General features: G+C 48.9%; 1 protein-coding gene across 1 annotated transcript in view; it reads right to left on the reverse strand.

The window, feature by feature from the left end:
- Nucleotides 1–626: 626 nt before the first annotated feature.
- LRP4 (LDL receptor related protein 4) overlaps nucleotides 627–23,334 on the reverse strand; it is a 119,255-nt gene continuing 96,547 nt past the window's right edge. The window contains exons 30-38 of the mRNA XM_038764677.1: nucleotides 19,586–19,720; nucleotides 18,692–18,800; nucleotides 16,650–16,794; nucleotides 15,549–15,662; nucleotides 14,216–14,351; nucleotides 13,529–13,596; nucleotides 12,631–12,718; nucleotides 9,266–9,407; nucleotides 627–1,160 (exon numbers count right to left, since the gene is read on the reverse strand). Of these exons, the coding sequence (XP_038620605.1) occupies nucleotides 828–1,160; nucleotides 9,266–9,407; nucleotides 12,631–12,718; nucleotides 13,529–13,596; nucleotides 14,216–14,351; nucleotides 15,549–15,662; nucleotides 16,650–16,794; nucleotides 18,692–18,800; nucleotides 19,586–19,720 (1,270 nt within the window). The 3' untranslated portion in view covers nucleotides 627–827. The remainder of the gene's footprint in view (nucleotides 1,161–9,265; nucleotides 9,408–12,630; nucleotides 12,719–13,528; nucleotides 13,597–14,215; nucleotides 14,352–15,548; nucleotides 15,663–16,649; nucleotides 16,795–18,691; nucleotides 18,801–19,585; nucleotides 19,721–23,334) is intronic.

Here is a 23,334-nt window from a genome sequence, read left to right on the forward strand (position 1 = left end):
AGAAGCCACGTAAAAAGAGCCCGGCACGTGTGACCGCTCTCTGGAAGCACGGGGCGGGGGGCTTGAGACGTGATCTCGGCTGCAGGGGAAGACAAGAGAGGCTGCAACTAGAAATACAGTTGCGCTGAAATTTGAAGGCAGGTGACCAGCTGCTCCTCGGGTAGCAGTATTAATATCCATCGCCAGCAATGGATGCCCAGACCCAGCCCCTTTCCCAGAACCAACGCGTTGCATGGTTGGCAGAGGACGCAGATCTGTGTGGGCTGGAGGTTTCCCAGAATGGACTTTTCCTCTCTTCAGCCCATCCCTAACAGGATCATCACCTCTTCCCCAGTTCCCTCTTCCACCAGTTTCCTTTTTGCCCAGTCCCCAAAACAGGCAAGCATTTGAAGGAGAAGGGTCCTAGGCTGCAAGCTCCTCTCGGGGTGGCCGGAGCCTGGCCGTGCCAGGGAAATGGTCTGCGGAAAGGACCGGCTGATGTCTACACTGAATGAGAAGAGGAACCAAGATCGGATCAAGCTCTGAGGAGCCGCTGGGGGGGCCGCCCCCTCGGTTCCAAGTAGGAGAGGACTTTGATGCTCCTCCCATGGAAGTCGGGCACCGGTGATAGTCCCCGGGCTGCCGTCTCTCATGCCCAGGTGGCCTTCGATACAGATGGAAAACACTTCCCATGATGGGGAGGGGCGGGCAACTGTGAGGAAGGTGGTTGTTTAAGTGAGCCTGAGGCCGGGAAGTTTGTAATGGAGGAGGAGCAGAGGGGAGAGGAGGAGGAGGAGGAGGAGGAGAGCCACGTGGGGACGGGACGGGGGGGAGAAGAGCATGAGCATCTAGACCTGGCTCTCAGTGGAGAGCTTGCGTTCGTGTTTCCAGCCCGTGTCCGGCAGCGAGCCCCGCCTCTCCAGGGTGGCCTCGGCGAGGACACTGCTGCACTCGGACTGCTCCTCTTGCAGCAGCTGCTCCGTCTCCGTGTCATCCAGAGAACCGGAACTGGCCTGGATGGACACCATGTCCGTCTTCATGCACACGTGGTCCCGCAGGAGCCCCCCCCGGGAGCCGCATAACTGCTTCAGGTCATCCCACTCGGCCTCGTCCCCGGACAGGAGGCAGATCCCCTCCACGATCTTGATCTTCTCCTTTGTGTAGTTGTGGTCGGGACCGGCCTGAGGGTGGGAGAGGAGTGAGGAACACAGACAAGGTCAGCTGGATGAGGCGGGTGGGGGGACGCGAGATCCGGCTGCAGAAGCAGAGGAATGAGGAACAAAGGACAGGCAATGGAGCGGCACGGTTGAAGCGAATGTCTCAGGGCCAACCTGGAAAGGAGAGCTACGGCTCTTACGGCAGTTTCACCCACAGTCATCTTTGGTTAGCATTCATTCATTCAATCGCATTTATTGAGCGCTTACTGTGTGCAGAGCACTGGACTAAGCGCTTGGGAAGTACAAGTTGGCAACATATAGGGACGGTCCCTACCCAACAGCGGGCTCACAGGCTAGAAGTTAGCAGCAGAGGTGTGAATTCTAGAAGCTTCAGAAGATGGGTTCTCATTTCAGCCCCTCCTCACACTTCAGCTTTTGGGCTTTTCTGATCCCGATCCACTGCTTCCTGAGCCCACCTCCCCTCCCCAACAGGAATGTGTCTATTTATTGTTATATTGTACTCTCCTAAGCACTTAGTACAGTGCCAGCGCTTAACAAATGCCATCATTATTATTATTATTCATTCATTCATTCAATCGTATTTATTGAGCGCTTACTATGTGCAGAGTACTGTACTAAGCGCTTGGGAAGTACAAGTTGGCAACATATAGGGACAGTCCGTACCCAACAGCGGGCTCACAGGCTAGAAGTTAGCAGCAGAGGTATGAATTCTAGAAGCTTCAGAAGATGGGTTCTCATTTCAGCCCCTCCTCATACTTCGGCTTTTGGGCTTTTCTGATCCCGATCCACTGCTTCCTGAGCTCACCTCCCCTCCCCGACAGGAATGTATCTATTTATTCTTATATTGTACTCTCCTAAGTGCTTAGCACAGTGCCACTGCTTAACAAATGCCATCATCATTATTATTATTCATTCATTCAATCAATCATATTTATTGAGCGCTTACTGTGTGCAGAGCACTGGACTAAGCGCTTGGGAAGTACAAGTTGGCAACATCTAGGGACGGTCCCTACCCAACAGCGGGCTCACAGTCTAGAAGGGGGAGACAGACAACAAAACAAAACATATTAACAAAATAAAATAAATAGAATAAATATGTACAAATAAACTAGAGTAATAAATCCATACAAACATATATCCATATATACAGGTGCTGTGGGGAGGGGAAGGAGATAAGGCAGGGGGGATGGGGAGGGGGAGGAGGGGGAGAGGAAGGAGGGGGCTCAGTCTGGGAAGGCCTTACTGTGCTTTGCACACAGTAAGCACTCAATAAATACAATTGAATGAATGAATGAATCTCCTTCTCCTCCGAGCAGCCCCTCCTCGGCCTCCTGCCCTCCCCCAAACCACTCCACTGCGGACCCACCCTGAGTTGCCCCAATTCTGTGACTCTGGGGAGCGAGGAGCACCAGGGATGGGAGACATGGGGGTGCGGGGCAGAAGCAGCTGCCCAGACTGAGCCCCCTCCTTCATTCAGTCGTATTTCAATCGTATTTATTGAGCACTTACTGTGTGCAGAGCACTGTACTAAGCGCTTGGGAAGTACAAGTTGGCAACATATAGAGACGGTCCCTACCCAACAGTGGGCTCACAGTCTAGAAGAGTCCTCCCCCTCCCCATCCCCCCCCGCCCTACCTCCTTCCCCTCCCCACGGCACCTGTATATATGTTTGTACAGATTTATTACTCTATTTTACTTGTACATATTTACTATTATACATACTTATTATTAATATAATTATATTATATATAATAATTATTAATATAATAATAATAATAATATTATATTATTACTCTATTTATTTTACTTGTACATATTTACTATTTTGTTGTATTTTGTTAATATGTTTTGTTTTGTTGTCCGGCTCCCCCTTCTAGACCGTGAGCCCGCTATTGGGTAGGGACCGTCTCTAGATGTCGCCGACTTGTCCTTCCCAAGCGCTTAGTCCAGTGCTCTGCACACAGTCAGCGCTCAATAATTACGACGGAATGAATGAAAGCGGCTGCCAAATCCACCAAGTGGGAGCTGCCGAAATTAAAATCAGAGTTACAGAACTAAACATCGAACGGAGGGTCTCAGATTTATTTTCTCAGATTTATTTATTTTGCCAACTTGAACCTCCCAAGCGCTTAGTCCAGTGCTCTGCACACAGTAAGCACTCAATAAATACGACTGATTGATTGATTGACGGGGGAGACGGGGCGGGTGCCCAGTTCAGTATGGGGGACACAGTCCCCGCAGGTCTTGGAACGGGGAGGGCTGGGCTAGGAGGGATAATAATAACAATAATAATAATAATAATGGCATTTATTAAGCGCTTACTATGTGCAAAGCACTGTTCTAAGCACTGGGGAGGTTACAAGGGGATCAAGTTGTCCCAAGGGGCTCACAGTCTTAATCCCCATTTTCCAGATGAGGCCCAGAGAAGTTAAGTGACTTGCCCAAAGTCACACAGCTGACAAGTGGTGGAGCCGGGATTTGAACCCCTGACCTCTGACTCCAAAGCCCGGGCTCTTTCCATTGAGCCATGCTGCTTCTCCGCATGGGTGAGGGATGGGGAAGACCTCCTCCCTTCCATCACTTCAAGGAGTGATTTCCGCCTGGCGGGTGGGGAACTGTACTTTTAGTGCCTTGTACAAGATGTGCTGCCAAAGTCAGGCTTTAGGTCTCCATCTTAGCCAGGAGAGGACGCGGTGACAACGCGGATTTCCAACTAAACTTGGTTATAGGAGTTGGAACGCTCTCCCCTCCGAAGGGACGGAGGATATTTATGGTCAAGTCCTGCATGGAAGCAAGGGATGGTTGGTGGGCGGGTGGGGGCGAGTCTATCTTGGGCTAAACTTCAATTTGGGCTGGTCCCGCAACCTGGTGCTTTTATTTTACGGCCACCTCCCCGCTGTCCGCCCCTGCCAGGCAACCTGGATCCTTTCCACATAGGGTTCGACTTTATACTCTGCTCAGGCCTCCTTCTCTTTCTTGTTTCCCCTAGGAAAATTCAGGTTCCCTGGGAGACCGGCAAATCTGGCATAGAGCCACGAGACACGGCTGCCGTCCTGGTAGAAAAATAGGTCAGGGACCGGGCTGGACACCCAGGCGAGTAGACCCTATCCAGGATTGGGTAGGGACTGTCTCTATATGTTGCCAACTTGTACTTCCCAAGCGCTTAGTACAGTGCTCTGCACACAGTAAGCGCTCAATAAATACGATTGATGATGATGGTGATTGTTGTGGAGCTGCTTTAATTTTGAGAAAAAGAAGGAGTCTGGACTAGTGGAGAGGGCCCTGGCTGAGGATTCAGGTACAGAGTTTGGCACATGAGAAGTGCTTAATAAATACCCCCAAAAAAGCCTATTTCCCTGATCCCTTCCCCCCGACCTGCCACGACATAAACACCCTTCGTCAGCCAGCCGAAATTAGTCCAAGACAAGATGCAGGCCATTCAGTGTCTTCATCACAGAAATATTCTAAGCATGTTAGGGGACGTTTCGTTTGGTTATCAGCTACTGTAGACACACACACACGCATATACACTCTTGCAGGTACCTTATAAGGGGGGCAGGAGAAAATCAGAAGAGAAAAGGCGAGAGGCTATCGGAAGGGTGAGAGAGCTGCTGAGAAGGAAACAAAAAGAAGAAAAAAATGAAGGGCACAACTGGAATTCCTATTTCTCATTTCCAGGCCTGGTCCATATCCACAGTCTTTTACACTGTGAGCCCACTGTTGGGTAGGGACTGGCTCTATATGTTGCCAACTTGGACTTCCCAAGTGCTTAGTACAGTGCTCTGCACACAGTAAGCGCTCAATAAATATGATTGATGATGATATCTATGTACCCATGATGACCCCCACCCCTGGGCAACTCTTGGTTTGTTCTGAAGAAGCTTGTTTTCAGGGCCTGGGGAATATCTATGTACCCATGAAAAGCAGCCAAACGACAATGAAAACTATACCAATGAATACGCCCTTCCCAAGTGCTTAGTACAGTGCTCTGCACACAGTAATCACTCAATAAATGTGATTAAATGAATGAATGATGCTTGTTACACATTTTGCTGTCTGTCTCCCCCCTTCTAGACTGTGAGCCCGCTGTGGGCAGGAAGGGTCTCTCTTTATTGCTGCATTGTCCTTCCCAAGCGCTTAGTCCAGTGCTCTGCACACAGTAAGCGCTCAATAAATACAATAGAATGAATGAATGATGCCTGTTACATGTTTTCCTGAGACTGTGAGCCCGCTGTGGGCAGGGAGGGTCTCTCTTTGTTGCTGAATTGTCCTTCCCAAGCGCTTAGTCCAGTGCTCTGCACACAGTAAGCGCTCAATCAATACGATTAAATGAAATGAAATATGAGCAACGAGGGAAGGGATTGGCATTCAGAGGACAGGCCCTGCTTGGCAAGCTGGAATGTTCCTCAGCTGATGGATTAGGTTTCTCATATAGCCTGCCTGCTGACGAAACAGTAAAGATCCATATATGAAAACCTAAGGATGGATCTTGATCCTTGGAGGGCCACAGAGCCAACTTCTTCCCCAAGTTGTTGGGAGTTGTTTTAAAGCCTGAAAGACGAGCAGTTTTCGCCAAAACTAAAAGCGCCTGAACGTACGGCAAATGCCTGAACGTACGGCAAATGGGACATCTCTTCCCATTTGAAGAGGGTTTCCAACTGCAAGCACTCTCAGAACAAGAGAAACCCCTTGAGGGGGTCCGTTTAGGGTGTAAGAATGGAAAAAGAAACTGACATATCTAGAGAAGCTAACGACCTAGCAGAGGGTCCAAGAAAGAAGCCGTGGGAGAATTATATATTTATAATTATTTATTACATTTATTTAATAAATGCTTTTTGAGCATTTATTAAGTGCTTGCTACGTGCAAAGTACTGTTCTAAGCGCTGGGGAGGTAACAAGGTGATCAGGTTGTCCCACGGGGGGCTCACAGTCTTCATCCCCATTTTGCAGATGAGGTAACTGAGGCCCAGAGAGGTGGAGTGACTTGCCCAAGGTCACACAGCTGACAATCGGCAGAGCCAGAATTTGAACCCGTGATCCCTGACTCCAAAGCCCGGGCTCTTTCCACTGAGCCTACTGAGAGCTCACCTCCTCCAGGAGGCCTTCCCAGACTAAGCCCCCTCCTTCCTCTCCCCCTCCTCCACCTCCCCATCCCCCCCACCTTACCTCCTTCCCCTCCCAACGCCACCTGTATCTATGTATATGATTGTACGTATTTATTACTCTATTAATTTTATTTGTACATATTTATTCCATTTTATTTTGTTAATATGTTTTGTTTCGTCATCTGTCTCCCCCTTCTAGACTGGGAGCCCGCTGTTGGGTAGGGACCGTCTCTATGTTTCCAACTTGTACTTCCCAAGCGCTTAGTACAGTGCTCTGCACACAGTAAGTGCTCAATGAATACGATTGAATGAGTGAATGAATGAATATATGTATCATCCCTGCCATCCATGAAGAATTCAAGTCCCTGCAAAAGCAGGACGGAATAGGAAGAAGTGGAGAGGAACTTTGGAGCCCAGTGAGTGTGTGTCTGTCTCTCTCTCTTTCTCTCTCTCTCACGCACGCATCAGGAAGGAACTCGATATTTGTACAAACTTACAATCTCCTGGTCCTTTGAAAACCAAGATCAAATTAAATGATTCTATCCTATTTCTGAGAACAGGCCTGGGAATCAGAAGGACCTGGGTTCGAATCCCTGCTCCACCACTTGTCTGCTGTGTGACCTCGGGCAAATCACACCACTTCTCTGGGCCTCAGCTACCTCATCTGTAAAATGGGGATTAGACTGTGAGCCTCTTTTAGACTGTGAGCCCACTGTTGGGTAGGGACTGTCTCTATATGTTGCCAACTTGTACTTCCCAAGCGCTTAGTACAGTGCTTTGCACACAGTAAGCACTCAATAAATACGATTGATTGATTGATTGATTACGACTGTGAGCCCTGTATGGCACAGGGACGGTGTCTAACCACGTTAACCACGTTACATTGTATCTACCGCAACATTTAGTAATAATAACAATAATAGTAATGGCATTTATTAAGCGCTTACTATGTGCAAAGCACTGTTCTAAGCACTGGGGAGGTTAGAAGGTGATCAGGTTGTCCCACGTGGGGCTCACAGTCTTAATCCCCATTTTACAGATGAGGGAACTGAGGCCCAGAGAAGTGAAGTGACTTGCCCAAAGTCACACAGCTGACAAGTGGCAGAGCCGGGATTTGAACCCATGACCTCTGACTCCAAAGCCCGGGCTCTTTCCACTGAGCCGCACTGCTTCTCTTAGTACAGTGTCTGGAATATAGTAAACACATAAATACCAAAATTATTATTATTACTGTTATTAGACTCTAAGCTCTTCTCTGGTATAAATGATTTATTTCGTGTTTTGTTTTGTTGCCTGTCTCCTCCTTCTAGACTGTGAGCCTGTTGTTGGGTAGGGACCATCTCTGTAAGTTGCCAACTTGCACTCCCCAAATGCTTAGTATAGTGCTCTGCACACAGTAAGCGCTCAATAAATATGACAATGAATGAATGTCTGTCTCTCCTCTAGAGTGTAAGCTCACTGTGGGGAGGAAACGTGTCTGCCAACTCCGCTACATTGTCCTCTCCCAAGTGATTAGTACAGTGCTCTGCACAGAGTAAGCGCTTAATAAATACCATTGAGACTGTGAGCCCACTGTTGGGTAGGGACTGTCTCTATATGTTGCCAATTTGTACTTCCCAAGCATTTACTACAGTGCTCTACACATAGTAAGCGCTCAATAAATACGATTGATGATGATGATGATGGCCTGGAAGCTCCTCTCTAGACTGTAAGTTCCTTGTAGGCTGGGAGTGGGTCCCCTAAATCTTTTTTAATAATAATAATAATGGTGGCATTTATTAAGCGCTTACTATGCGCAAAGCACTGTTCTAAGCGCTGGGGAGGTCACAAGGCGATCAGGTTGTCCCACAGGGGGGCTCACAGTCTTAATCCCCATTTTCCAGATGAGGGAACTGAGGCCCAGAGAAGCGACTTGCCCAAAGCGACACAACTGACAATTGGCGGAGCCGGGATTTGAACCCAAGGCCTCTGACTCCAAAGCCCGGGCTCTTTCCCCTGATCCACGCTGCTTCTTGTATTGTCCCAAGCACTTAGTACAGGGCTTTGCACACAATAAGCCCTCAATAAATACCATTGTTTGAATAATCCTCTGTAAATTCATATGAAGCCCTTACAGATTTCCTAAAGACATCGCGCTACTCTGTGCCTCAGTTACCTCATCTGAAAAATGGAGGTTAAGAATGGGAGCCCAGAGGTGGACAGGGACCATGTCCAACCTAATTAGCTTGTATCTATCCCAGCATTTAGTAAAGTAGCTGGCACATAGTAAGCACTTAAATATCACATGAGAGGGAAAGAGGGAGAGGAATGAGAACAGATAAGCCCACAACTCTGTGTAGCTCTGGGAAGGGTTTTGCTCTACATCCAACCCAAAGCAACGTACTCACTGTTTAATCTCCCTACTGCCAAACGGGCCTTTTAATCAATCAATCAATCAATCAATCGTATTTATTGAGCGCTTACTATGTGCAGAGCACTGTACTAAGCGCTTGGGAAGTACAAATTGGCAACACATAGAGACAGTCCCTACCCAACAGTGGGCTCACAGTCTAAAAGGGGGAGACAGAGAACAGAACCAAACATACCAACAAAATAAAATAAATAGGATAGAAATGTACAAGTAAAATAAATAAATAAATAAATAAATAAATAGAGTAATAAATATGTACAACCATATATACATATATACAGGTGCTGTGGGGAAGGGAAGGAGGTAAGATGGGGGGGATGGAGAGGGGGACGAGGAGGAGAGGAAGGAAGGGGCTCAGCCTGGGAAGGCCTCCTGGAGGAGGTGAGCTCTCAGCAGGGCCTTGAAGGGAGGAAGAGAGCTAGCTTGGCGGAGGGGCAGAGGGAGGGCATTCCAGGCCCGGGGGATGACGTGGGCCGGGGCCGTGGGCCTTTTATTCCCTCCTCTCCTCACAAATCAATCCGTGGTATTTATTCAGCACTTACAGCGTGGGGATTCAGTTCCTTGTACCTTTGTCTGTCGCTTTCTGCTCTTACCTCTTTCTTAGAACACAGCTGGTTATACATGGCTGGTTTCGGGCTGGTTTCGATCTTCACCTCCTGGGTGGACGTGCGGTAGGAGGGGTTGCTGTAGGTCAGATTCCCCAGACCAGGGTCGCTGAATTTGGATTTTTTATGCCTGCAGTAGGAGAGAGAGAGAGAGAGAAGATGTGGGACAGGGACTCTGTCCAACCCGATTCCCTTGTATCCACCCCTAGCGCTTGGCACAAAGTAGACGCTTAAAAACACCACGGTCATTATTGTTGCTCGGAGAGGAGGTTCAGTTCAAATCACGTCTGCTTCTCCATGTAGAAGCAGCATGGCTCGGTGGAAACAGCCCCGGCTTTGGAGTCAGAGGACACGGGTTCAAATCCCGGCTCCCCCAACTGTCGGCTGTGTGACTTGGGGCAAGTCACTTCACTTCTCTAGGCCTCAGTTCCCTCATCTGGAAAATGGGGATTAAGACTGTGAACCCTCCCGTGGGATAACCTGATCACCTCGTACCCTCCCCAGTGCTTAGAACAGTGCTTTGCACATAGTTAGCGCTTAATAAATGCCATCGTTATTATTATGTCATCACTGGACCCAGAATCACCTGGTGATTGGGACCAACCAAAGGGAAAGGTCTCCCACAGATCACTAGGATTTGATTTTTTGTTTTTCTCCACAAGTGAATTGAGGGGGAAGAGAGGTCCATCAGCCAAGAGTCAAGTAAGAGAAGCAGCGTGGCTCAGTGGAAAGAGACCAGGCTTTGGAGTCAGAGGTCACGGGTTCAAATCCCGGCTCCGCCAGCTGTCAGCTGGGTGACTTTGGGCAAGTCACTTCACTTCTCTGGGCCTCAGTTACCTCATCTGTGAAATGGGGATTAAAACTGTGAGCCCCCCTGTGGGACAACTTGATCACCTTGTAAACCCCCCCCCCCCCAGCGCTTAGAACAGTGCTTTGCACATAGTAAGCGCTTAACAAATGCCATCATCATCAAGTAAGGGGTTACCAGAGCTGAAAGCACATACACGTCAAAGCGGAAAGTCATGGCTGTCCCAGGTGGCAGGGATCATCATCATCATCAATCGTATTTATTCAGCGCTTACTATGTGCAGAGCACTGTACTAAGCGCTTGGGAAGTACAAATTGGCAACATATAGAGACGGTCCCTACCCAACAGTGGGCTCACAGTCTAAAAGGGATGAGGAGCAGCAGCAGCAAGAGGGATTTGGGCATGGAGAGGGGAAAGGAGGATCAGCCCTCCATCAGGGGAAGGGCCACTACGAAACTCTCTTCCTACCAGAAGAACCGCTCTGGGGTTGTTTTTTCCCCCCACCACAGCTGGGTTCCCGTCCCTTCCAGTTTACTTCCAACACCAGTTATTACTGAGGAGTAAGGGCAGGGGACGTGTCTGCTATTTCATCATCATCATCATCATCAATCATATTTATTGAGCACTTACTGTGTGCAGAGCACTGTACTAAGCGCTTGGGAAGTACAAGTTGGCAACATACAGAGACAGTCCCTACCTAATAGTGGGCTCACAGTCTAAAAGGGGGAGACAGAGAACAAAACCAAACATACGAACAAAATAAAATAAAGAGAATAGATATGTACAAGTAAAATAAATAGAGTAATAAATATGTACAAACATATATACATATATACAGGTGCTGTGGGGAAGGGAAGGAGGTAAGATGGGGGGATGGAGGGAGGAGTTGAATTTCAGTTGTATTGTACTCTCCCTAGAGCTTGGAACGGTGCTCTGCACATAGGTGCTCAATAAATACCATTGATTGATTGAGTACTTTCAAGAAAGATGAGAGGACAGTCCCTGCCTGAGGTGGCGAATTCAATTTCCCCAGAAGACAGAGGAACCCTGAAGTATCTTCATTCATTCATTCACTCATTCAATCGTATTTATTGAGCGCTTACTGTGTGCAGAGCACTGTACTAAGCCCTTGGGAAGCACAAGTTGGCAACACATAGAGACGGTCCCTACCCAACAGTGGGCTCACAGTCTAGAAGCGGGCGACAGACAACAAAACAAAACATATTAACAAAATAAAAGAAATAGAATAAATATGTACAAATAAAATTCATTCATTCATTCAATCGTATTTATTGAGCGCTTACTGTGTGCAGAGCACTGTACTAAGCGCTTGGGAAGTACAAGTTGGCAACACATAGAGACGGTCCCTACCCAACAGCAGGCTCACGGTCTAGAAGGGGGAGACAGACAACAAAACAAAACATATTAACAAAATAAAATAAATAGAATAAATATGTACAAATAAAATTCATTCATTCAATCAATCGCATTTATTGAGCGCTTACTGTGTGCAGAACACTGTACTAAGCGCTTGGGAAGCACAAGTTGGCAACACATAGAGACGGTCCCTACCCAACACCGGACTCACAGTCTAGAAGGGGGCGACAGACAACAAAACAAAACATATTAACAAAATAAAAGAAATAGAATAAATATGTACAAATAAAATTCATTAATTCATTCAATCGTATTTATTGAGCGCTTACTGTGTGCATAACACTGTACTAAGCGCTTGGGAAGTACAAGTTGGCAACACACAGACACGGTCCCTACCCAACAGCGGGCTCACAGTCTAGAAGGGGGAAGACAGACAACAAAACAAAACATATTAACAAAATAAAATAGAGTAATAAATACATACAAACACATATACACATCTTCCTCACTGAGTGAGGTGAAATCAATCAATCAATCAAATTTATTGAGCGCTCACTGTACTAAGTGCTTGGGAAGTCCAAGTTGGCAACATATAGAGACAGTCCCTACCCAACAGTGGGCTCACAGTCTAAAAGGGAAGACAGAGAACAAAACCAAACATACTAACAAAATAAAATAAATAGAATAGGTATGTACAAGTAAAATAAATAAGTAATAAATATATACAAACATATATACAGGTGCTGTGGGGATGGGAAGAAGGTAAGATGGGGGGGTAAATAGAGTAATAAATATGTACAAACATATATATAGGTGCTGTGGGGAAGGGAAGGAGGTAAGATGAGGGGGACAAGGGGGAGAGGAAGGAAGGGGCTCAGTCTGGGAAGGCCTCCTGGAGGAGGTGAGCTCTCAGTAGGGCCTTGAAAGAGCCGGGTAGGTGTAAACAGAGGGGCCATTTCTAATCTCAGCTGTCTCTTCAATTCCCCCGGACTAAGGATGAACAGGGTGGGTGTTGGGGTGGGAGGCTGGGTCTGGCCCCCAAAGCGGGGGGAGAGAGGAGGCTTCTGAGGCTTGGAGAAAAAAGAGTTCCTAGGCTTTAATGAGGATTGCCCAGAGTGGGTCCTTTTCCTGTAGGTGGGAGCTGAGAATTCAGGGAGAGTGGGGTTACCTGTACAGCATCAGGGCAGCAATCACCAGCAGAATGAGCAAGACACTAAGGAGGCCGCCAACGACGTAGCTGACGTGCAGTCCTTCTCCTGGAAAAGACAAAGAACGCTTTGCAGGGACCACCTCGGCTTTTTCACTGGGAGACCCGGGGAATCAATCCATCAATCAATCAATCAATTGTATTTATTGAGCGCTTACTGTGTGCAGAGCACTGGACTAAGCGCTTGGGAAGTCCAAGTCGGCATCACATAGAGACAGTCCCTACCCAACAGCGGGCTCACAGTCTAGAAGGGGGAGACAGAGAACAAAACCAAACATGCTAACAAAATAAAATAAATAGAATAGATATGTACAAGATAGATAAATAAATAGAGTAATAAATATGTATGAACATATATACATATATACAGGTGCTGTGGGGAAGGGAAGGAGGTAAGATGGGGGGGAGGAGGGAGGAGGAAGGGAAGGGAAAGGATGCTAGCTCAGGATAGGCCCTTGCTTGGCCTGTACTGTTCCTCAATTCCCACGCAACCAAGGAGCTCGGGAGAGTTTTGTAACGTGGCAATCATCACGCCGTCGTCCTTCAGGCCCGCAGGGACCTCTGCAGCTTCCTTGACCCGACCTCACAGGCTGAGGACAGACAGGTGGAGGGAGAGGTCTGGGATTTGGAGAGGAATGCACTGAGGATTGAGGAGGCGTTTTCCCACGGACGGTAAACTCCTTGTGGGCAGGGATCACGTCTACCAACTCTGTTATACTGTACTTTCCCAAGCGCTCAGTACAGTGCTCTGCACACAGTAAGTGCTCAATAAATACCACGGATCGGTCGATTGATTTCCGACCGTCCCAGACTTCCAACTTCCAATGAGCCCCAGGAGCTGACGGGGAAGTTGACCCACCTGAGACAGCAGGCACAGCCTCGTTGGAATGGGCACAGAGGCCCTGGCGGGTGTTCTTCTCCGAGCAGCTGAGAGACACAAGGACAGAGTGAGAGGCTTCTTTTTACGTGGCACAGACTCCCCTCTCCCCCCAACAACCTCCTCCACTTTCGGGGCCTGGGGTGGGCTGCTTTCACCCTCAGGCACTGCCCTTTCAGGAGAGCCGAGAGGGAGCAACTCCAGCACAGGGGAATTGGGTCAGAGAGGGGAGAGGAGGAGAAAAAGGAGAGGAGCGAAGAGTGGAGGGAGGGGAGGGCAACTTCTAATCGAGGAAGCCTCCTCTCTCAGGCGGCAGTGGTCACCAAGGCCACCGTCGGCTGGTCACAGGACGTACTGCACAGTGTCAGCGCAACGCGGCACTCTCTTCGGCGTAAAAGGATCCCATCCCGGGTGTAAAAACTTCGGCAACTTCTTTTGACCTGCTGCCCATCCCTGCCCACCCAACTCACTCGTTGCACTCTGAGACCCAAAGTGAGACAGGGTAGGGATGAGACATTGTTGTGAGCACTGCTGAGTTCCACCCGATTCCATATAGAAGGGTTTAGGAGAGAAAGGAGCAAGATCACCCACCCCCGATCCCAATTTTTTATCCATTCCCCGTGTTCCCCGATCCCAATTTTTTATCCATTCCCCGTGTCCCCCACTTACTTTCCTTCACCTGCCTCTCGGGAAGTGTGGGTTCTGTCAGTGGGCAAGTGAAGGGTGGTGGGTGGCATGTTGGGTGGCCCGGGGCTCTTGTCGCTCGTTGTGGTGGCCTTGGGTGCTGAGGGCACAAGTCCAGGAACTGTAGAGGATGGAAAATGTCAATGAGATGCCAGGGGACCAAGGAAGGGTACAGATTTGTACATATTTACTATTTATTTTATTTTGTTAATATGTTTTGTTTTGTCGTCTGTCTCCCCCTTCTAAACTGTGAGCCCGTGGTTGGGTAGGGACCGTCTCTAGATGTTGCCGACTTGTACTTCCCAAGCGCTTAGTACAGCGCTCTGCACCCAGTAAGCACTCAATCAATATGATTGAATGAATGAATGAAACAAAAAATAGCCCATGCAGAGACAGGGGGAAGGGGAAAGAGTGAAAGGAGGAAGGGGGAGAGAGGGAGGGGAAGACTGTGAGATGAAAGGGGGACGACAAGAAAGAGAAAGAAAAAGAAGGAGGGAGTGAGAAAGAAAAAGGAGGGAGTGAGAAAGGGAGAAACCCACCCCCACAGATCGACCACCCTCGGTCCCGTCCCAGCCCCTTCCGAAGGAGAGGTTGCCTGAAGGAGATCCGGCGTGGCTTAGTGGATAGAGCACGGGCCTGGGAATCAGAAGGACCTGGGTTCTAACCCCGCCTCTGCCATTTGTCTGCTGTGTGACCCTGGGCAAATCATTTCACTTCTCTGTGCCTCAGTTACCTCCTCTGTAAAATGGGGATTAAGACTGTGAGCCCTACATGGGACAGGGACTGTGTCCAATCCAATTAGCTTGTATCTAACCTCGCGCTTAGTACAGTGCCTGGTACATAATAATAATAATAATAATGGCATTTATTAAGCACTTACTATGTGCAGAGCACTGTTCTAAGCGCTGGGGGGATACAAGGTGATCAAGTTGTCCCACGTGGGGCTCACAGTCTTAATCCCCATTTTACAGATGAGGTAACTGAGGCGCAGAGAAGTTAAGCGACTTGCCCAAGGTCACACAGCAGACATGTGGTGGAGTCGGCATTCGAACCCATGACCCCTGACTCCAAAGCCCGTGCTCTTTCCATTGAGCCACGCTGCTTCTCTACATAGTAAGTGCTTTGTACATAGTAAGTGCTTAACTAATACCACTTTTTAAAAAATGGTAGTTACTGAATGCTTCCCGCATGCAAGGCACTGTACTGAGAACTTGGGAGAGGACAGTATAATGGTCCTATAATGGATTTCATGGATATGATCCCTGCCCACAAAGCACTTGGAATCTGGCAGGGAAGAGTGGACACCAAACAAACTCACCTAGGGAGCAAGGCCGCCCATCTGGCTCATCGGGACAGGCGCAGACAAAGTCCGAAGCTCTGGCGAAGCAGAGGTGGGTGCAGCCTCCATTGTTCACCCCGCAGGCGTTGGTCCCTGGAGGGGCAGAGATGCCAAGCGTCCGACCTGAGGTGAAGTTGGAGGGCTCCTCGGGGACAAGACTTTAACCAGAAACAGTGAGGGAGGACTTGGAGGTCACCCCCACTCCGAGGGTGGGGCAGAATGTGAGCAGAGTAATCCTTGGAAGCTGGGATGTGAGGAAAGGGGAGACCAAAGGTTCAACCGAGGGAGACTACAAACAAATTCCAGAGCCGGGGACTGAAATGCGTACCCAGAATTCACTTCTGTGCCCTCATAATAATAATAATGGCATTTTATTAAGCGCTTACTATGTGCAAAGCACTATTCTAAGCGCTGGGGAGGTTACAAGGTGATCTTTTAGGCTGTGAGCCCACTGTTGGGTAGGGACTGTCCTATATGTTGCCAATTTGTACTTCCCAAGTGCTTAGTACAGTGCTCTGCACATAGTAAGCGCTCAATAAATATGATTGATGATGATGATGAGGTTGTCATGAAAGCAGGCCACCGGAGAATGCTCTTCAGAGACTGGGGATAGATTCTTTCCTGTCCCGAGGCCAGTTTGGGGCCGGCCTAAGGACAATCATCATCATCATGAAGGCATTTGTTAAGCGCTTACTATGTGCCAAGCACTGTTCTAAGCGCTGGGGAGGCTACAAGGTGATCAGGTTGGCCCACGGGAGGGCTCACAGTCCTCATCTCCATTTTACAGATGAGGGAACTGAGGCGCAGAGAAGTAAAGTATATATGCATGTATGTTTGTACATATTTAGACTGTGAGCCCACTGTTGGGTAGGGACTGTCTCTATATGCTGCCAACTTGTACTTCCCAAGCGCTTAGAACAGTGCTCTGCACACAGTAAGTGCTCAATAAATACGATTGATTGATTGATTGAGAGGAAGGCTGGCCTCACCTCACCCTTATTAAACCAGCCACTGCTACCGTTGGCATCAGTGGGTTTGAGAAGCTGATCTCGGGGAAGAAACCGAACAGTATCTTGGCACCTGTCTGCCGATGCGGGGAGACCACGATGATGTCCATGAGCCCCTCGACGTTAGCCAGCACCGTCTCCTTGTTCCGACCCGAATACTTGTCCACTCGCTGAATGGATTTGGTCTGCCAGTCTGTCCAGTAGATCCACCTGTCTTGCTGCTCACCGGGGGAATCCAAGAGGGGTTGGATTTCACTCGCGTTAGCCACCATTCGGGCCCCAGCTTTCAGACATCATCAAGGACGGAACCGTCCCGGTTGAATGCAATTTTGCAGAGATCTGGACTAGGTGAGAAGCAGCGTGGCCTAGTGGATTGAACACGGGCCTGGCTGGGAGTCAGAAGGTCATGGGTTCTAATCCTAGCTTTGCCACTTGACTGCTGTGTGGCCTTGGGCAAGTCACGTCTCTGTGCCTCAGGCAACTCCACTGTAAAATGGGGATTAAGACTATGAGTCCAATAATAATAATAATAATAATGTTGGTATTTGTTCTAGACTGTGAGCCCACTGTTGGGTAGGGACCGTCTCTATATGTTGCCAACTTGTACTTCCCAAGCGCTTAGTACAGTGCTCTGCACACAGTAAGCGCTTAACAAATACGATTGATGGATTGATTTGTTAAGCGCTTACTATGTGCCAAGCACTGTTCTAAGCGCTGGGACAGGTACAAAGTAATCAGGTTGTCCCACGTGGGGCTCACAGTCTTCATCCCCATTTTACAGATGAGGTCACTGAGGCCCAGAGAAGTTAAATGACTTGCCCAAGGTCACACAGCTGACATGACCTCTGACTCCCAAGCCTGTGCTCTTTCCATTAAGCCAGGCTGCTTCTCCCTGTGAGAGAGGGACAGCGTCCAACCCAATTTGCTTGTACGCACTCCAGCGCTTAGTACAGTCCATGACACATAGTAAGTGCTTAATAAATAGCATATGGAAAAAAAAGCTGAAGTAGAGCGTTACAAAGGAGGGAGCCTCATTCACAAAGGAGGTAGGAGGAGACTCTGACTTCTTCTCCTTCTGACATATGGTCTCCAAGCTCTTTAAGGTCTCCAGTAAAGAACTGCTCCATGTCATCCCTACTATCCCTGCCTTCCCAAGCTGCTCCCACATGCTCTCAGACTCCTCTGTCGCCACCAAGAAAAGTCCCAAGGGAACCGCCACCTTCCCTCCTAACACAGAGGGTCCCCCAGCTTCCAGCACGCTCCGGGCCTGCCGGACTGGGGATAAAAGTTGCTCCCGCGTGCCCTCGGTCTCCTCCATCCCCGCCGAGACTTTAAGCCTATTTTGTGTATTTTTTTGCGTTGTGCTTTAATCTTTTATCGCTCCTGATGTGTCTGTCTCCAATCCCTATTCCCCACTTAAACTTTTAGATGGTGAGCTCCCCGAAGGATAGGGACGGTGTCTAATTCCTAGCTGTGTATTCACTCCTGGAAATTTGTACAGTGCTCTGCACACAGTAAGGGCTTGATAAATACGATTATGACTACTACGACAACTATTTCTACCGCTCCTCCTCCTCATCTTCCCTGCCAACTCCTGCAGTGACCCTGAATGACGGAGTCAGGGCCAGCACCGTTGCGGGCTCTGAGGAGGCCCCACTGACGGGGCAGGTGGCCCTGCTCTGTTCGGAGGCAGGGGGAAACTCAGAGATCGTCCTAGAAATGTTACTTTCCTGTAGTAGAATCGGGTTGGCTGGATGGGCAAGCGTGGCCTAGCGGAAAGAGTCCGGGCCTGGTTCTAACCTGGCTCGGCCACTTGTCCGCCGGGTGACCTTGGGCAAGTCACGTCACGTCTCTGGGCCTCAGTTTCCTCATCTGTAAAATGGGGATTAAATCCTCCTCCCGCCTAAAGGACTGAGCCCCATATGAAACATGGACTACGTCCAATTTAATTATCTTGTATCTACCTCAGGGCTTAGTACAGTGCTTGTCACGCAGTAAGTGCTTAACAAATACCACCATTATTACTATTATGGACATCCCACAAGAAAATTGGCTTCTCAGTGAAGAAACCCCAGCTGCTTTTGGCCTATTCAGACTCTCCCGGGGTTGGTTTACCTGTGTGAGAGCAAACGGATGGGACACTTGGCTGACTAAGATCTGTCGTAGCTTTCCATTGAGGTCTGCGCTCTCGATCCGGTCCAGGTGTGCATCCACCCAATATATCCTGTGAGAGGGGAGAAGTCAAATCTCGTAGGAGAAGTGCGGATTTATAAATCCTCTCCGGTGGAGAGAATTTCCACCCCTGGAACCAGCCCCTGCCCCAAGGAGCCATTCCTTCCCCTCTAGACTGAAAGCTACTTGCCAACTTGTACTTCCCAAGCGCTTAGTACAGTGCTCTGCACACAGTAAGCGCTCAATAAATACGATTGATTGATTGATTGATACTAGTGGGCAGGGAATGTACCTACAAACTGTGTTGTATTGTATTCTCCCAAGTGCTCTGAACATAGCATGTGCTCAATAAATACCACTGATTGACTGATCCCTCCCACTCATGGATAAATCACAGGAAGGTGCGAGGCCTCGGTGGTTAGAGATTCGGGCTGGGCCTCAGGGTTAGCGGGGAATGGTGGGTGTTTTTCAGAGAACCCTGGAGGCTGTTCAGGAAAGAGGAGGATACAGGATTCAGAAAATACAATGCCCCTGAAGAATCAATTAACTGTATTTAAGGAGTGTTTTCTGCACTGTACTAAGCGCTTGGAACAGAGTCATTCCCTACCCACAACTAACTTTCAGTGTAAAGGATAAGCTTACGGTCTTGAGGAACAAGTTTCCAACCACCCCTGGCCTCCATTCATTCATTCAATCGTATTTATTGAGCGCTTACTGTGTGCAGAGCACTCCACATCTCTCCCCCACCCACCTACCTAGGCCCAAACTACGGAAGAACCTCCACAGGGGACAAATTACCTACTCATTTGCCCCTCGTGCTTGAGACGGTGTCCTTACCTGCGGGTATCGTAGTCTAGAGTGAGGCCATTGGGCCAACCCAGGTCTGTATTGATAAGGATTTTCCGGTCGGAGCCATCCAGGTTGGCCCGCTCGATCTTGGCGATGTGTCCCCAGTCTGTCCAGAAGAGGTACCTGGGACAAAGTGGATTTGAAAGTCGTGCTAGGAAAGGCAATCCAGATGAGGGGATGCTTTCACATGGAAAGAAGCCATGTGACCTCGACTGAGTCCCTTCACTTCTCCGTGACTGTTTCCTCGTCTGTAAAACGGGGATTCGATGTCTGTTTCTCCCTCCTACTTAGACTGTGAGCCCCATGTAGGACAGGACTGGATTGTCCAGCACACACAAAGGCTTGTGGGGTGAAACGATATCGATTCTGTCCGTCTCCGGCCCCTCTGTTTTTCTCGGCTTCATCAGCTGCATTGTGGACACTTAATACGTGTTCTAAGCACTGGGGTGGATACAACCAGCACGGACCACCAACCGCCACTCAGGACAGATCCGCCTGCGGACGGCGAGATCTCTCCACCGAGAGGACACAAGACAAGGACACAACACAGTCCAAGTTCATACTCTTTTACAGTTCTAAAGCTGCTTGCCTTCACACCTACTCAGCCCCCACTACGATCACACCAACTGGCCTCTTCAATCCCAAGGAACCAAGTACAATTCACCCATCTGTCAGGGTTCCCCTTAACACTGGACACTTCACTCTCAAAGTCCTAAGGAAAATTCAACCGTCTCCTCAATCACTGGCCTTTTCACTCTCAAGGACCCAAAGGACAATTCAGCCATCTCCTCCGGGTATCATCGGATTAAGCTGGCATTACTATCGTTTACCTTACTGACTCCACAATGACCCTTCAATCCTCACCTCCCCACCCTCACCCCATTAGCCCATCCCAGTCCTCCCCTCCCACCTCACCTCACTACCAACTTCAGCCAAGTGTGGCCTGTGGAACCCCCGCTCCTTCATCTTCGACCTGTTCCTGACTGTCCCTCCTCCTCCTCGCCATCACTGAAACCTGGCTCTTCCCAGACAACATGATCTCCCCTGCTGCTCTCTCCAGAGGGGCCCACTCCTCCAGACTCACTGGGAAAGGACGAGGTGTTGGCTTCCCCAATTCTGCTTTCGTACCATCCCTCCTCCGCCTTCCCTTTCTTTCCCTTCCTTTGAAGCCCATATCATTCATTCTTTCATTCATTCACTCGTATTTACTGAGCGCTTACTGTGTGCACAGCACTGGACTAAGCGCTTGGGAAGTCCAAGTTGGCAACATATAGAGACGGTCCTTACCCAACAGCGGGCTCACAGTCTAGAAGGGGGAGACAGACAACCAAACAAAACATATTAACAAAATAAAATAGAATAAATATGTACAAGTAAAATAAATAGAGTAATAAATATGTACAAACATATATACATATATACTGTGGGGAGGGGAAGGAGGTAAGGTGGGGGGGATGGGGAGGGGGAGGAGGGGGAGAGGAACCACTCTAGATTCTAGTAACTGTCATCTATGCCCCCCACCCCACCCCGTTCCCAACTTATTTACCCATTTTGATCCCTTTCTCACATTTCTTCTCTCTTTCTCCAGCCCCACATTGATCCTCGAGGACTGTGGGCCCACTGTTGGGTAGGGACCATCTCTATATGTTGCCGACATGGACTTCCCAAGCGCTTAGTACAGTGCTCTGCACACAGTAAGCGCTCAATAAATACGATTGAATGAATGAATGAATGAATGAATGGCTTCAGTATCTACATAGATGTTCCTAATAACCCTTTCGCTGACCACCTTCGCTGACCTCCTGCTCCACCCCACCTCGCCCACTCACCGACTTGGAAAGGAAACACTCGATCTCATCATCTCTAAACCATTCCTCGTGTCTTTCTCCACTTCAATCCATACTTCATGCTGCTGCCCGGATTATCTTTGTCCAGAAACGCTCTGGGCATATCACTCCCCTCCTCAAAAATCTCCAGTGGCTACCAATCAATCTGCGCATCAGGCAGAAACTCCTCACCCTGGGCTTCAAGACTCTCCATCCCCTGGCCCCCTCCTACCTCCCCTCCCTTCTGTCCTTCTCCAGCCCAGCCCGCACCCTCCGCTCCTCTGCCGCTAATCTCCTCACCGTGCCCCGTTCTCGCCTGTCCCGCCATCGACCCCGGGCCCTCGTCCTCCCCCGGGCCTGGAATGCCCTCCCTCTGCCCATCCGCCAAGCTCGCTCTCTTCCTCCCTTCAAGGCCCTGCTGAGAGCTCACCTCCTCCAGGAGGCCTTCCCAGACTGAGCCCCTTCCTTCCTCTCCCCCTCGTCCCCCTTTCCATCCCCCCATCTTACCTCCCTCCCTTCCCCACAGCACCTGTATATATGTATATATGTTTGTACATATTTTTTTACTCTATTTATTTATTTATTTAATTTATTTGTACATATCTATTCTATTTATTTTATTTTGTTAGTATGTTTGGTTTTGTTCTCTGTCTCCCCCTTTTAGACTGTGAGCCCACTGTTGGGTAGGGACTGTCTCTATATGTTGCCAATTTGTACTTCCCAAGCGCTTAGTACAGTGCTCTGCACATAGTAAGCGCTCAATAAATACGATTGATGATGATGATTACACAATCTCTACGCTCACCAACTCGGAAATCCCTCTAGCTGACCACAACCTCCTCACTTGTGTCCTCTCCCGCACACCTCCTTCCCGTAAATCCATATTATTCCCCCTCAGAGACCTCCAATCTTTTGACTCCATCCAATTTTCTCAACTCTTCATGCCTCACCTAGCCTCCCTACTCAAACTACCGTCCCTTGATGACCAGATTGATGCTCTCAACACCACTCTCTCTACTTAACTCACTCCCTCCCCTCTCCCTTTGTCGATCTCGTACCACTAACCCACAGCCCCGAGTCACCTGCACAGTCTGCCTCCTTCGCTTTTGAGCTCGAGCTGCAGAACGCTGCTGGTGGAAATCTAAATATCAGGCTGACTTTGTCCACTTCAAGTTTATCCTTGCACGTTTGAACTCTGCCCTCTCCTTGCCCCGGCAAAATTATTTCTCCACCCTTACTGAAGAGGTGTCTTATTGACACCAATGAGCCCTCGCCAGTTGTGCCAGACGTGTAACTACCTCCTCAGAGAGGTCACGGGTTCTAATCCCGGCTCTGCCACAGGTCTGCTGTGTGACCTTGGGCAAGTCACTTAACTTCTCTGAGCCTCAGTTACCTCATCTGTAAAATGGGGATTAAGACTGTGAGCCCCACATGGGACAACCTGATCACCTTGTATCCCCCCAGCGCTTAGAACAGTGCTTTGCACATAGTAAGTGCTTAACAAATGCCATTATTATTATTATTATTATTATTATTATTATCCCTTGCCCCCAGTTACCTGGCCACCAGGCGTGAGCTCCGTAAAATCTCCCCTACCCCTCCTCAGTCCCTCCCCCTTCCGGCCCCCTCTTCAACTCTCCCATCCTTTCCAGCAGCATTAGAACAGTGCTTGGCACACAGTAAGTGCTTAACAAATACCATCATTATTATTTAGATGAGATGTCCTGCCTCCTCTCAGAATCCACCCCTTCCACCTGCACATCTGACTCCATTCCTTCGCACCTTATAAAAACTCTCTCCGTTCCCTTCTTCCCTCCCTAACAGCCATCTTCCAACTGTTCACTCTCCAGTGGTTTCTTCCCCACTGCTTTCAGACGTACCCATGTCTCCCCATCCTAAAAAATCCCCTCC

Source organism: Tachyglossus aculeatus, chromosome 22 (genome assembly GCF_015852505.1).
Source record: "Tachyglossus aculeatus isolate mTacAcu1 chromosome 22, mTacAcu1.pri, whole genome shotgun sequence".
In the NCBI taxonomy this organism is placed as follows: Eukaryota; Metazoa; Chordata; class Mammalia; order Monotremata; family Tachyglossidae; genus Tachyglossus; species Tachyglossus aculeatus.